This window comes from Rhincodon typus, chromosome 14, assembly GCF_021869965.1.
Source record: "Rhincodon typus isolate 14 chromosome 14, sRhiTyp1.1, whole genome shotgun sequence".
Classification (NCBI taxonomy): Eukaryota; Metazoa; Chordata; class Chondrichthyes; order Orectolobiformes; family Rhincodontidae; genus Rhincodon; species Rhincodon typus.
In genome coordinates, this window is record NC_063345.1 from 22,140,032 (window position 1) to 22,155,546 (window position 15,515).

Consider the following 15,515-nt stretch of genomic DNA (forward strand, 5'->3'; position numbering starts at 1 on the left):
TGTTTAAAACAGCACAGCTCGCAGCAGTAATATGAGCCTGCTATCTCGGAGTGAGCACTGAGAGAAGCAAAGAGCCCAGAGATGCAGTCCAGTCCAGGTGATGTGCTCAGGGACATGCGGCCAGCTCAGTGTCCTTGCCGCAGCATTTATATGACGGCTCTGGGTGCAACATTAGGCTGCTTCTGCACTTCCAAAATGAATCGGAAATGTGCCGTGAAGGTTCTTGGAGATTGGGACATAACAGATACTAATATATGGACTGTGGGATAGGTGTGACTGGTGCTTATGCAGAGTGACCTGAGATGCTGGTGCCTAGTGGCCAATGTGAAGGTTGTTTGGAGTAAGCAGTGAGCTGAATCCACCAGGTCGTTGCTCCTTGGATTTTTTTCCCCCCCAGTGTCAAATGTGTATGGTTAAGATGGGAGGCTGAATATTAATGAGGTGAGCTGTACCATCAACATCGTATTAAACGAGCAATAATGACCGCTAATTGGCAAATTACTGCTGTCTAGTGAGAATCTCCACATGCCGTTGGTGATGAACATAAAAGATGGACTGAATTCCTCCCGACATTGTGATGGGCCTCATCAGACATGCCTGATTTTGCTACCGTTGTCTTCATACCTACATGGCTCAGACTCCGATAAGATTTTGCCCTAAGCCATCACTACCCTGCCCATTGGAGACCCTGCAAATTGCCATTGGCCAGTGGGGAACATCACATACAGGCAAGAATTAGACAATTCCAAAGATAGGCTTTTATTTCCACCTGGCAAAAGTGAACAAAAACCATTAGAGGCTGCAGTCCATCCCCACAATGCCAACTAAATGCTGATGTTTTGACCAATGACTGGTCTGCTGTCCACTATGCACCCGGCTCTGATCTACTCCAACCGGGACAGATCCTGATTTTGACAATGAGCAATCCCTACTGACAAGGAGCAAAACAGCACATCAATATGGCAGCACTGTTTGGTAGCCTTTGGCTCTGATGGATGCGCTAATAGGGATTGAGCTTGTGAGCAAGCAGCAAGCGTTAAGATATCAACCGAGCAGCCCTGAGATGCAGCCTTGTCCATTCTGTGAGCAGTGACCTAGTTGATGGTGCACACATAATGCAAGTCTGCTTTCTAAGCTAAGCTACAAGTGCTGTAATGGTTATGCTGTGTTGGCATCCAAATTTACCCTTTGTGGATGAATGTGAGGCTTGTGCCCAAAGATGTTGTTTGGTGCTGAGCAGAATGGAAGCTGATTATGGCCTGCAGTGAGCTGAAGTGGCTGGGTACCTATTTTGTATTCCATGTTGAGAATTCTTGATGTCTGGCTCGGTAAGATTGGCAGCCAAACATTCAGTAAAGTGAATTGCATCATTACTACTTGTTGGTGACTACCGTCAAAGGTGCCTCACTGCTCAGCAAATTCCTAACAAGTGCAACAAGTTGCTCCTAATGTAGAAGGAGACCTTGCTGGATTTCTTTCCCAATTCTGCCGCAAATCTCACCATAGCCCATACCGCTTAGGCCCCTATAAGTTTCTCCTTATTAACTTACTGCAGTGCATTTTTATGATCTAGAATGCACTGTCTAAAATTGTGATGGAGGAAAAATTCAACAGTAGCTTTTGAAAGGAAATTGGATAAAAACGAGAACACAAAATTACAGGGCCATGGGATTAATTGAACAGCTGTTTCCAAGAACTGGCATCAGGCACAATAGACTGACTGGTTTCTTGATGGACCGTATCATTCAATGGTTCTGTTATTTTAAATTTGGGATTAGTAGATCAGCCTTAGTAAAGTCACTAAATTGGTGGAAATTATATGGAAGATGTATGAAGGCTAAATATAAACAACCATTAAAATTGATTGTGGGGAGTGAATTAAACCTTTATCTGTACAGCACTAACCTAGTAAACATCAATCAACATTGGTAGTAAAAGCATATATCCTTTCTGGTTGATGTTTGTTTGTGATTTTAAGGAAGTGACGACCTAAAGGACAGTGGGAAAACTCTGACAAGATGTACCTTGACTTCGAAAGGATTTTTGAGAAACTGCCACACTAAGCTATTTGTTAAACTTAATGTTTATGGGATTTCAGGATGAACTTGGAAACTAAAAATAAATTAGCACAGTGGATTTTCTTTTGGAGAATTTCTAGTACCTTGGAACCAGACAACAGCAGTCTTGAGATGGAAGGGGTTGGCTAGTCATTTCTTTTGTAATGTTTGTGTAGGGCTTCATGAGAAATATTATATTCTCATTAACTCAAACTATCCATGAGGAAAGTTGGGACTATCTACCTGCGGCACATCAGATCAATGATTCCTTGAAATGACTGAAATTCAGTCAGAATGTCGAGTTACCTGAGGTGCTTGAATATTAATGAACAACAGCTGCTGAATACTTTATCAGTTCTAAGTGTGTTACTCAAGGAGACTTCTTTAAACACTGAAGTCTGCAGATAAGAGCTCTCTGGCAACCTCCTTTCATAATCGCAGGCTGCCCTCTGAAATCATTTTGTGTAGAAATGTCTCCGTGAGGTTGAAATAGCCGCTGTAATAATAATTGCTAACAAGGTAAGAAAAATGCTGTGTCTTAAGTGAAGAATGATAGATGATTCACAGAGCAATTGAGCAAAACCTCACTGGTGGAATTTGGGTCTAATTTTTGAAATTTTTAAAGATTTTTCAGAGTTTGAGAGACAGGCAAATCACCCATTTCGTTCTGGATCTGTGGTGATTTTAGTTCATGAGTACTTTAGAGCACGTATTGCATCACAGCTATGCAATGACTGATACATACATACATTACTCAGTTCTTGGCTGATTTTTAAGCATGCTCTAATTAGAGAGCGGGATAATGCAGTTTACTGAGAATTAGTGTTCCTCTTTCGTTGAGTGGCAGTAGTTTAAGATGAATGGAAGAGATGGCTTATTTCACTCCAACCCTGTTCCCTTTGATTTGAATTTGATTTTATTTTATTATTGTCACATGTACCTAGATACAGTGAAAAGTAGTGATAGTAAGAACTGCCGATGCTGAAGTCAGAGATAACAGTGTGGAGCTGGAGGAACACAGCAGGCCAGGCAGCATCAGAGGAGCAGGAAAGTTGACGTTTCAGGTCGGGACTCTTCTTCAGAAAAGGAACAATTTTTTTTTTCTGAAGAAGAGTCCCGACCTGAAACGTCAGCTTTCCTGCTCTATTGCCTGGCCTGCTGTGTTCCTCCAGCTCTACAGTGAAAAATATTTTGTTTTGCATGCAGTATGAGCAGATCATGTTGTACAGAGATCATTGGGTGATTGAACAAAAATATGGCTGCAAAGAACATGTACAAAAGTAAGATCAACATTAGATTTGAAAGGTCCATTCAGCAGTCTAATATCAGCAGGGAAGAAGCTGTTCTTGAACCTGTTGGTACGTGTGTTTAAGCTTTTGTATTTTCTGCTTGAAGGAAGAGGTTGGAAGAGATTCTATCTGGGATAGGAGGGGTCTTTGGCTGCCTTTCCAAGGCAGAGGGAAGTGTAGGTGGAGTCAATGGATGGAAGGTTGGCTTGCATGATGGATTGGACGATGTTCACAACTCTATAGTTTCTTACAGTCCTGGGCAGAGCAGTTGCTGTACCAAGCCGTGATGTATCCAAATAGAATACAGTGCTTTCTACAGTACATCTGTAAAAGTTGGTGAGAGGAGCAATCAATTCTTGAATTGCCTTCTCTGCCTGTATATACTCACCTCTGTCTTGCCACCCCAAACCCTGTCCTCCGGCTATGTCCCACCTTTTTATTTTCTCCACTAAGCCAGTTCTGAAGAGTCACTGAACTCAAAACATTAACTCTGCTTTCTCCCCACAGATACTGCCAGGCCTGCTGAGTTTCTCCAGCAATATTTTTGGTTTTTGTTTCAACTAGTCCCACTTGCCCCAGCCCCAGCCCCATAACATTGTAAAATTTTATATTTTTTTAGCCAATTTGAATTCTCTCTCAATTCTTACTTTAAATCAGCTTTCTCTTCCTACTCTCTCTCGGGTTGTGCATTCCAGACCCAGTTGCTTTTTCTTTATTTTAAAGGTGTTTTCATCCTCCCACTGCTAGCTCATTTGTGAATCGCCTCAAATCAGAGCGCTCTATATTAAGAGTTCAGTCCAACATAGTCTTGCTCATGAACAAAAACAGAAGTTGCTGGAAAAGCTCAGCAGGTCTGGCAGCACCTGAGGAAAAAAATCAGTTAACCTTTCGAGTCTTGGTGACCCTTCCTCAGAACTCCATCTTGCTCATACTGTCTTCATTGAACTGGTTGTAAGATAGATGCCTGCAAAACACATGGGAAGGTGATGATCCAGTACCATTATTGCTAGACTACTAATCCAGAAATTCAGCTAATGTTTAGGTTCAAATCCAGCCGTAGCAGATGGTGGAATTTGAATTCTGAATTAAAGAAAAAACTAGCATGAAACCATTGTCAATTATTAGAAAATCCCATCAGACTCACCCTCCTTCAGGGAGGGAAATCTACCGTCCTCACCTGGCCTGTGCCTCTGACCCACAGCAATGTGGCTGACTCTCAATTGCCCTCTGAAATGGCCAAGCAAACCATTTATTTGTATCAATCGCTACAAACTGTCAAAGAAATGAAGTTGGACAGACCACCTGGCATTAACTAAGGCACTGGAAACGTAAAAAATAGCCGTGTCGAGCCTGTAAAGTCCTCCTTACTAGCCAGCGCCAAATTGGGAGAGCTCTCTTATAGACTAGTCAAGCATCAGCCTGCTATAAGTATCTGTGAGTATAACTGTCCCAGACACCACCATCACCGTCCCTGGATATGTCCTGTCCGATAGTAGGACAGACACAGCAGAAGTGGTGAAAGTGGTATACAGTCAGAATGGAGTTCCCCTGGAAGTCCTTGACATTGACTCCGCACCCCATGATGTGACACAAGCACCAGATTAAATATGGGCAACAAAACTTGCTGATTACTATCTAGCATCCTGTCTCAGCTGATGAAACATACTTTTCCATGTTGAACAATGCTTGGAGGAAGCACTGAGGGCAGCAAGGGTAAAAGTGTACTCTGCATGGGGGATTTCAATAGCCACCAAGCGTGGCTTGGCAGCATTGCTGCTGATCAAGCTGGTCAGGTCGAAGGTCGGAGCTGTGGGACTGGATCTGCAGCAGGTGGTGAAGAAATGAACAAGAGGGAAATAAAGAGTCATACAGCGCAGAAACAGACCCTTCGGTCCAACTCATCCACACCAACCAGACATCCCAATCTGACCAAGTTGTATTTGGTCCATATCCCTCTAAATTCTTCCTATTCATCTACCCATCCGGACACCTTTTGAAGTGTTTGTAATTGTACCCGCCTCCACCACTTCCTCTGGCAGCTCAGGGTGGTGAAGAAGGCATTTGGCATGCTCGCCTTCATTGATCAGAACATTAGGTACAGGAGTTGGGACATCATGTTGCAGTTGTACAGGACATTGTTGTGGCCACATTTTTAGAATGCTGCGTCCAATTCCGGTGGGGGCTGCCCATCTATAGAAAGGATGTTGCTAACCTTGAGAGAGTGCAGAAAAGATTTGCAGTGATGTTGCCAAGACTGGAGGGTTTCTTCTATAGGGAGAGGCTGAATAGGCTGGGACTATTTTCCCTGGAGTGTCAGAGGCTGAGGGGTGATGTTTTATAGAGGTTTATAAAATCATGAGGGGCATGGATAGGGTACATAACCAAGGTCTTTTTTTTTTCCTAGGGGTGGATGAGTCCTAAACTAGAGTGAGAGGGGAAAAGATTTAAAAGGGACCTGAAGGGTAAATTTTTCACGCAAAAGGTCTGCAATCCTGCCACATCTGGTTGAGGGTGGTGGTGAACAATTAAACAACTTAGCAGAGGAGGAGTCTCCACAAATATCCCCATCCTCAATGATGCAAAAGCCTAACACATCAGTACAGAAGACTGAAACATTCACGGCAATGTTCAGCCAGAAGTGCCCAAGTGGATGATCCATCTCTGCCGCCTCCAGTAGTACCCGGTATCACAGATGCCAGTCTTCAGACAATTTGATTCCCTGTACATGATTTCAAGAAATGGTGGAGGCACTGGAAAATGGAAAGGCTACGGGCCCTGAAAACATTCCAGCATGGTACTGAAGGCTTGTGCTCCAGAACGTGTTGCTTCCGTAGCCAAGCTCCTCAGTACAGTTACACCACTGGCATCTAATTGGGAAAATTCCCAAGTATGTCAAGTATATGGAGAGCAGGACAAATCCAGTCCAGCAAATATCCGCCCCAGCAGTCTGCTCTTGATAATCAATAAAGTGATGGAAGGGGAGGTCAACAGTGCTATCAAGCAGCACCTGCTCAGCAATAACCCACTTACTAGTGTTCAATTTGGGTTCCATCAGGACCACTCATTACAGCGTTAGTACAAACATGGACTAAACAGCTGACTTGGAAATATATCACCGTTCCTTTTGGTTGCTGGGTCAACATCCTGGAATTCCCTCCCTAATGGCATTGTGGGTTAATCCACAGCAGGTGGACTGCAGTGGTTTAAAAAGGCAGCTCACCACCACCTTCTCAAGGGCAATTAGAGACCAGCAAAAAGATGCTGGCCAGCCAGTGACGCCCACATCCCACAAATGAAATCTGAAAAGCCTCCTGTCAATGATCACGAATCACTATTCGTTTGTTGCAATTCAACAGAACAGAACTTTGTCACCTGCAAAGAAGATTTACAACTGTATGGAGGTGTGGTTTGTTTGTTGGCGACATCATCCTCATTACACACACTTGTGTCTGGCCTTTGGTAGAAGTACAATGAGACATTTGCATTGTTCACAGGTGAACTAAAATAGGTGAATGATCCATTAAAATAGGAGCAGAATTCCGGCATTTAGCCCTTTGACTCTGCTCCACCATTCAGTCATGGTTGATATGTTTCTCAACCCCATTCCCATGCCTTCTGTTCCTAACACTTGATCCCTTTACTAGTCAAGAACCTATCCCATCCTCTGGCTGATGAAATTCCACCACCTTTTGTTGTAAAGGGTCACTGTTTCACTGAGGTTTTGCCTTCAGTTTCTAGTCTCTCCTACTAGGAACATTTTCTTCACATCCGCTTTATCCAGGCCACTCAGTTTAAGGTTCAATGAGCACATTCCCACGTCCGTCTGAACTCTATCATGCAAAGACCCAGAGACCTTAACCACCCCTCCAAATATGATAAGCCCTTCATTCCCAGGATCCTGCTCTGGATCCCTCCAAGGCCAGCACATCCTTCCTTAGATACAGGGTTCAAAACTGCTCGCAGTATTCTAAATGTGGTCTGACCACAGCCTTGTAAAGCCTCAGCAGTACATCCCTGCTCTTGATTTCTAGTCATCTCAAAATGAATATTAACACTGCATTTGCCTTCCCACCTGTCAACTGAACCATCATCTTAACCTTAAGAGAATCTTGAACTAGGATTCAAAGTCTCTTTTTTTTGTGCTTCAAATTTCTGAAGCCTTCGTCACTTAAAATATTACCAATTCTTCCAACCAAAGTACGTAACCTCACACTTTTTCGTCATTGTATTCCACCTGCCACGTCTTCACCCACTTTCCTATCCTGCCCGAGTTCTTCTACAGCCCACCCACACCTCAATACTGTATGCCACTCCACCTATCTTTGTGTCACCTGCAAACTTAACAATACCCTCAGTTCCTTTTTGTCCAGATCTTTTTTCCAACATGGACAAAATTCAATCTCCATTCACGAGTGCAACATGACTTATTTACTCAATGGCGATGCCTTACCCAGTGTTAACAAGTCATGTGTAGCTACCATTTACTCACCCTGAAGTTGATCTTTGTTAGCAAATGATTAGCTTTGTTCTTATCCTTCAATGTTTGGAACACTGGGAGATTCAGTATGTTGAACCTAGACTAGCCATCTTGCCTCTATATATGTAATTATCGAGTTTTAAGGTGCAAATTTGAAGCCGTTACACAGGCAATGCATTGGAACATGGAATTTCCGGTCATCTACTGTGGAACATGATGTTTCCCTAGCCAGATTCTTTTTAAAGAATACTATATTCTCCTTCCTTCCCCACCCACCCCAAAGTCCTGACGATACTTGGCTGTGTTGAACCCACACGCCACCTTGTGTCAAGCTTAGTACACTGCCATCCTGAGTGGAGTAAGCCCTCTTGTTCCACAAGGGGACAATACCCCTCAGATAACTAGGCTCTATTCTGTTGACTTGTATAGTTTGGGAACTGTGCCATACAGCCGCTTACCCATAGACATCATTCATACTTTCATTTGCTTTTTGATCCTTTACCATCACCCTTTGTAAAGTTCAAAAATCCTGTGAACTAATTTTGTGCCATGTTTAAAAAGGCTTTTAGCAGCATTATATTGACATGTCTTTTACTTCTGCATAACAGCTCTGTACACTTAGCATGTTGCTATTTGTTCATGTTCCTTGCACAAAACCAAGTGCTCAAGGATATTCAAGAGGATATTCAAAAGGGTATTCATTTACTGAAACTCACTGGTTAGCCAGTTATCCTCACTTGATTGGCACAGGAATTGCCCCTCATGCTCCAACCTTGACAGAATTTAAACAGGATAAGCCTAATCAATTACATAGCCTATTTCGATCAATTATGCATAAGTTTTGAATCACTGTTCACCATGATAGGTGCTACAAATGCAGAAAATTCTTCCAACCTGTAGGAAAGCTTCCAACTATACCTCCAACACAAGTTGACCCTTAATGGGATCATAATGGTTAATGTCAGTGTAGCCTCACTTGTGCAAATATGTGTGGTGAAGACAAAATTTTGGGCTGAATTAGAAACAAACACACAAAAGAATTTGATACAATTGACAAAATTGTTTTTGTTCAGTATTTGGCAGCAGATGCACACGGTAGTAATGAAGGAAGCAGCGTTGCTGCAAACTGTTGAGCAAAAACCCCTGCGTTCTATAATGAAGATCCTGCAATGCAGGGAGAAGTGCCTGCATTGATCCAGCATACCACCTGACTCTGCACACCTGCATTGTATGCAAACCTCAGGACCTGGATGTTCTGCTGTTGTTTTAGGAAGGCAGATGGATAGCAGACTGAGTATGGGAGATTGTAAAAGGGATAATAATATCGATACACAGCAGAATATCTTAGTGGGAGGAGAAGGGATATTTTAACTGTACCCAGTCAGCAGAACCTGGGTGAGTGAGCAATGTGGTTCTAATCCTATCATCAGGACCCAGTGTTACTTAAAACCTTATCACCTTCACCCATGGTTGTGTACTTGGTGATAATGGTTAGTTTCAACAAAGTGAATTGAGTTTAGAGATGCAGCTGAATTTGTTCTTTTCACTGAACATATCACGTGAATCTCTTTATTATAAAGAAAAGCCCAACCACAACATTTGGCAAAACCTACTGTTAGCAATTCTGGGAGAATCGTACACCTGGCAAGTATTCCTGCTTGTCTCATAGTATCACTAATGTGCTGTCCCTGATCAGACCAGATTGGTGATTCACCTGCCTGTACCTTACCATTAATATGGCATTGGTTTCTGCTTGTTCATTATATTTTCAGAGTACCATCTGCTCCATATTGCGAAGTGCTGTGAATCGCAAATGCATGACTTGTATGTTGCTCCAAATTTATTGATGATCTCTGAAAGTGGCCTTCCATTTCTGACAGGAGAGACATGATTTGAAACACGTCATTTCCTATTCTATAAATCTAGCTATGTATCAGATGTTGCAATCTTGCCCGGTTTGTTCATTTTTCAGCTGCATCCTAATCATTTGATCTAATTAACTAATTCAACCAGATACACGCTGAGAGTAAATGGTGCATGGGCATCCTTGGAGATCTTTCTCAGCAAAAAGGAAAAAGGCACAGTTGAGAGATTTGCTTTTCACAGCAAAAAAAAGAGAATCTAATTGTTTTAAGAACTGCGCATTGGAGTGTCTTTATGTCGCACTGGTATAATAGCATCCATACATTTTTTTTTTCCTTAAGCTTACTGCCTCCATTTTCATCTATTTTTGATTTTATATTTACCTGTTATGTCTATCCTGTAAAATTGTCAAACTCTCCAATTGATGCTGCATGCCATTTTAGAGCTGGCTCTGTAGCATTGGGTTCCAATGCCAGCCTTTCCCTTTTTCCTTCTGACATTTGCTAGTGGTTGGGTTCCTGTGCTTTTACAGAAAGGCCAGGTCACTATGCTGTATGAGCAGCAAAACGCTCTGTGATGTAGGTTACTGCCATAATAGGCACTCTTTCATTATAGGAAGCTGCACCTTGGCCCATTGTGCAAGAGGGGAACTGTTTTCCTGGTCTAAATAGAAGAGCCTGTTGTAGCTAACAAAAAATATATTTTATTGCACATTAGCCATTAGTTACAGATGCCGTTGTATGATTAGACAGACTTTGAGGGCTGTTGTGGCAGTGTCCCAACTGATCTGGAGGTATGTAGTAACATCTCTGAATATGTTAATGAAAAAATACCTGGAGACTTTGAGGAGGAGATATGAAGTCTCACTCCTTTACGATCTTAAGCTGTTCAGCCCACCTATTCATATGACCCCATTATAATGACTTGGGCCTATGGCATATCTCTGGACTAACCCTTTTCAGACCCATATAAAGCAATGTGCTGCCAACTTAAGCAGCAGATCAGAGATTAACTCTGCTTAGGTTGCTGCCATGTTTGAAATTTGTTTGAAATTTCTAGCTTCAGCCCACTTTATCACAGATATTAGACATGTGACAATCATGTTATCATAATGAAATAATAAAAAATGAATCTCTGACCCCCACTTGGCAATCAAAGCTACTGCATAGATTACATGGGCCTCAAATCAAAGTACCTCTATCAATGAATATTATCCATAAGACACTTTTCTCCTAAAGTGATGCAAACTCTGTCACAAAATAGGAAGTATGTGTCTGGAGAAGGTAGTTTATGCTTAAAGTGGGCATTTGATGGAGCTGATGATGCAGCACACTGTCCTATTACAGGCCCACAAATTACTGAGAACCAGAATGCACCATGTAATTCTAGAATTCCTCAACTGGTGAATTCTGTTGTACTGGCCTGTGGTGGGTGTCTAAAAATTCACTAATGGGAGTTGCGAGAAAAGCTTACAATGAATCACCCCAGAATCATTTGTGTTCAACATTGGTTGAGGGGGTTGTGGAGAAAGATGTTCAACCTGCAGCTTCTTTAACTGGTTCCGATCCTCAAACCTAAAAGACAAGAAGAAATTTAATTGGGAAAATATTTACTGAAAATCATTTCAGTTGTCAGTCTGCAAACTAATCTTAACTGTTTCCATGCACACTTCAACTCCAAACTGATCTTTTTGAAGATTACTGGTTCTTTTACTCCTCTTTCATGGAACAGATTCCTACCAGATGCACACTGGTAGTAGGAAAATTCTCACTTTGATGCTGAATATTCTTTCACCCAACATCAGAGACTGGGTAAAATTTATTCTCCAGATTTCAATGGTCAAATTTTAATCTAAAGAGCCCTGCTTTGTTTCTAGCTGTAGATGATAAAGGCATTTAGACTGCAAAAATATCTGCACTAGGGGTGCTTTAATTTTCATTATTCTAATATTAGCAAACACTACTATAACAGATTGTGCACTTAATTGGAACAGATTTTAAAAATAATACTTTGACAAGAGTCTGTTTAATGCACAACTGCCCAAACGCGTGAGTCAATTTCTAAGTGATCACTATATTTGGTATAATATTAACAAGCCTTTTTATTTGGAGAGGAAGGAAATATCTGCATCACTGTTTCTGATTCTACAGGAATGTGATGCAGTCTTCATGTTTGATTAATCTTTTGGCCTTGGTTAAGGTGGAATGTGGAAGCAAAGCACACCATTTCCATAAGTAGGAAAGAAAAATGTCTGATGGAATTGCTATATTGACTCACTACTGATCTTATCAGAATGATGTTAACCCAGCTTCTTAAGAGGTCAACCGACCATCATCTTGGCTGGGGAATAGTAAGTGATGTGAAGCTGCCAGTGACTGAGCATAGCCGCCAATATTGTCACTATCTCCTTGAAATGAATAAAATGAGTAAGTGGCAAATGATTCTAAACCTTTTTTAGGTTTAGAACTGTTCTAATTTCATTTTGGTAGCAGTTCCTGCTTAGTGCACTTGATTCTTAAGCCCAGTTGTGTGCCAGTGACGTAGTTATGCAGCATGTTTTACATTTCTGACCATGCACCACATCGTCTTCACAGACAGTGAAAAATGAAACTTGAAAGAAAAATGTAAAGAATGCATTGAGTTATGTCTATAGTTGGAAGCAGTGAGACAGTTACAGCTGCTTTGGCTGAATTTGAGACTTATTAACATGCAATTGATCAAATTGTTGTCAGCCACGACTTTCATTTTTACCAAAGCAAGATGTGCGTGGAACAGTACAGCTGTGGGTGGAGCTTCATCTTAGCCCAGGATAACCTTGCCTATCTATTATCTTCCACAACATTGCTGAGATGCAGCATGTACATTTTACAAACTAAAACTGACAAGAACTCCCAAAGTGGGGTGGGAACGTTAATATCCTGAGGTCAGGTCTTCAAATATGAAAATTTTGTGACGGTTTTCCTTTCCATTGAGCAAAAACAAAAAAAATGTTAGTTCCAGTGTTTGGGTGGATAACGTTATTTAAGGCAGATTGGTGATATTTTTGCAGAAGAAATTCCCTGGTTACAATGTAGAGGGAATAAGCATTTTTATAAGGACAGCTTACTCAGGAAGGGTTGTATCTGAAGAAGTGATGAGAACATTAATTTTTGTTGTTTTTAAAATATTTCAATTCCGGCAACACTCGCAAATAATTCAGTGTTCTGCAAAGCGGACACTTTGAAGGGTGATTGCGGATGGAATATTTCATAATTATGGCGAACATAATCTTGAGAGTTCCAAAACATACATGCTAAATTCCCATCTAATATGTATTTGTATAGTTAATATGTATCATTATGTCCATATTTTTATTTGAAAGTTAAGTAACATTTGGCTATTTTCCCTGGAACTATTAAAATTTTCCTTGATTATTCACATTTACTTGGAATTTATTTAGATAAAGCCCATGACAATATATATTTCTAATGGCTTAACCCGAAGGAAAGTGAATCCCAAAGCCATAACATTTTCCTGTATAAGTTCTTTTTTTTTGTGTGTAGCTTACAATGTAATTCTGATCCATACATGATTGAAGTACATAATTGATCAAAACCGTATTCCTTTTCCGCTCCCCCCCCCTCCCCAACCAACAAAAGATTATATTGAAACATTGTCCCCTTTCTTTAGTCTGTTCAGTCCCAGGTAAATTATATGAGAATCCAGTGGTCCTCACCTTGTGCAGTTGTATCTGAAAAGGCACTGAACTAACTCCACAGAGGCTAGTATCCCGTCACCAAGTCACCCTTTGTTTACACGTGGAGAGTCCTTGTCACTGATCGAGCTCCCTCGGAGCCAGATCTGAGTCAACAGAATCTCTGACACTCCCAGTTTATGTCTGTCAGCCAGGGTTCCCTGATTGGGGCTATAAATATGGTCCAATCAGGGAACTAGTATTCTGAGGTCCACCTGGCTGACCTCCTCACAATTGTTACAGACACCAAGGTGCAGAAATGTTTGTTATCAATTTATTCAATATTTTTTATCTACAGCGATAAGGAAAAATCAAACGTATTTTCAATGGATTGGTATAGTTTACAGTTCTTGATCACTTTTAGCTTAGTCAGTGATATGGCATTTAATGAAATTAATTACCATACTCCAAGTACACAAATGGTTTCACTCTAGAATTTTGCATTGCCGCATTCACTTTCACCACAAAGAATGATCAGTTCTTCCAGAACGTAGTGGGGCACTGGGCAAATTTTAAGTTATAAAGTCAATGCAGCTACATTTCAACTTGGTTTTCTTTCTTGCTTTTGGATCTTCCTTTGTGCTTTCAAGCACACACACTGATCAGTCTATCTGTGGGTTGTAAATCTGAGTTGGTACTTTGAGAGGCACCTACAGAATGGGGTAAAAGGGGACAGAAAATGGTAATGAGTTTGTCGGCTGATCAATGTCCTAAAGAGTGTTTGTTTCTTTTCTTCAAAATTTGTCATGTTTTGATCATTATAGATCCTCATTGAACATCCAAACTTCTTCATAGATGGGCATCAGCATTTTAAATTATGAAAACATTAATGTAGCTTTCTTCACCATTTCTAGACACATGTGACGGCTGCTGAAGATGTCCGATAGTATTGATGCTGAAGAGAAACCACCAGCTCCTCCCTTGAGAATGAACAGTAATAATCGTGATTCATCTTCCCTTAACCATGGCTCGAAGCCACTTCCATTGGTTCCTGAGGAAAAGAACAAGAAAGCCAGACTGCGTTCAATCTTCCCAGGAGCAGGCGACAAGAGTAAAGTTTCAGCCTCTCTACTGTATTTCCTAAGTAGATGTCTTGCAAGATGCAGAAATTTCTTTATTTGTGCTGAGGCTAGGATTTGATGCAAGGCCTTTGTGAATTAAGTAGATAACTCCCAGCGGTCACAATGGGCCTCCATAGTCATGATTTGGGGAAGAAAAGTCAAGTTTTTGAATATTACCCAATACTTGCTGATAGAAAGTTTTTGGATGTGTGAGTGTGGTTGTTGGCTGAGGCCAGGCCGTAACATCTCTGGAAGTTTCAGCCCATCCTCTGTTGTCATTCACTGTTTTGGCTCTTGCACAGGGAGAGCTAGCAGATAGGACAGCAAATGACTGTGAAATGGGGCTCTGGTTGTGAGTGTTTCGTCGAGGATGGCCCTGCAGGCAGCTGACTCTCACAGCTGTAACACTGGGGTGGGGAAAGGGTGGAGACTGTGACTTTTTCCCCTCAGTGGGAGCAAGTCCTGCCTTTGAGTGTCTGTCGAATTTGATTGGTTGGCAGTTCTAGCAGCACTGGTACCAAGAGCTCTGTAGCGGATGCTGCTGGTGTCACAACCAGACTAAAGAAAAGGACACGTATCCTGGAGTGAAGGAAGTCCCTTTCAGGCAGTGGAGGCTTTGGTCACCATGGGGAGAGGCCTAATTGGTCACTTCAGTTGCACTATGATGTGTGCAGTAGTCAATTGGCTTGTTACCAAATTCTCTTATTTATTTAAATAATGCAGGCAAGCTACTTTTTTTTTTCATGGCTTCCCTTCCACTATATTGGAGAAGTGAGCTCTCAGGTGGGAAGGTGGTTGGCTGGGTACTGAGAGGGGGACACATACAATCCAGGCCATTATGAAGGTGTAAGATCTTTCAAAGAATATGTGCCAGCTGAAACATGAGTTACTTTCTTAAGGACCTTCCATGTAGCTCCAAAAAGAAGTAATCCCTGAAGGGACTGGTTAACTTTTCAAGATTAACTTTTTTTGGTTGTAAGAAACACTTTGAAAAAGTGTAGAACTTGCTCACGTTTTGTCTTCCCCCAAGCTTCC

At 41.5% G+C, this 15,515-nt stretch overlaps 1 protein-coding gene across 5 annotated transcripts in view; it reads left to right on the plus strand.

Moving 5' to 3' along the window:
- The window catches only part of LOC109911891 (serine/threonine-protein kinase PAK 3-like), a 224,092-nt gene that overhangs the window by 125,359 nt on the left and 83,218 nt on the right, over positions 1 to 15,515 (plus strand). For 4 of the 5 annotated variants that reach the window (XM_048605192.1, XM_048605191.1, XM_048605189.1 and 1 more), the window contains one exon: positions 14,274 to 14,470. In XM_048605192.1, the coding sequence (XP_048461149.1) occupies positions 14,296 to 14,470 (175 nt within the window). In that variant the 5' untranslated portion in view covers positions 14,274 to 14,295. Of the gene's footprint in view, positions 1 to 14,254; positions 14,471 to 15,515 lie in introns of all 5 variants that reach the window. The other variant, XM_048605190.1, reaches the window with a different exon arrangement.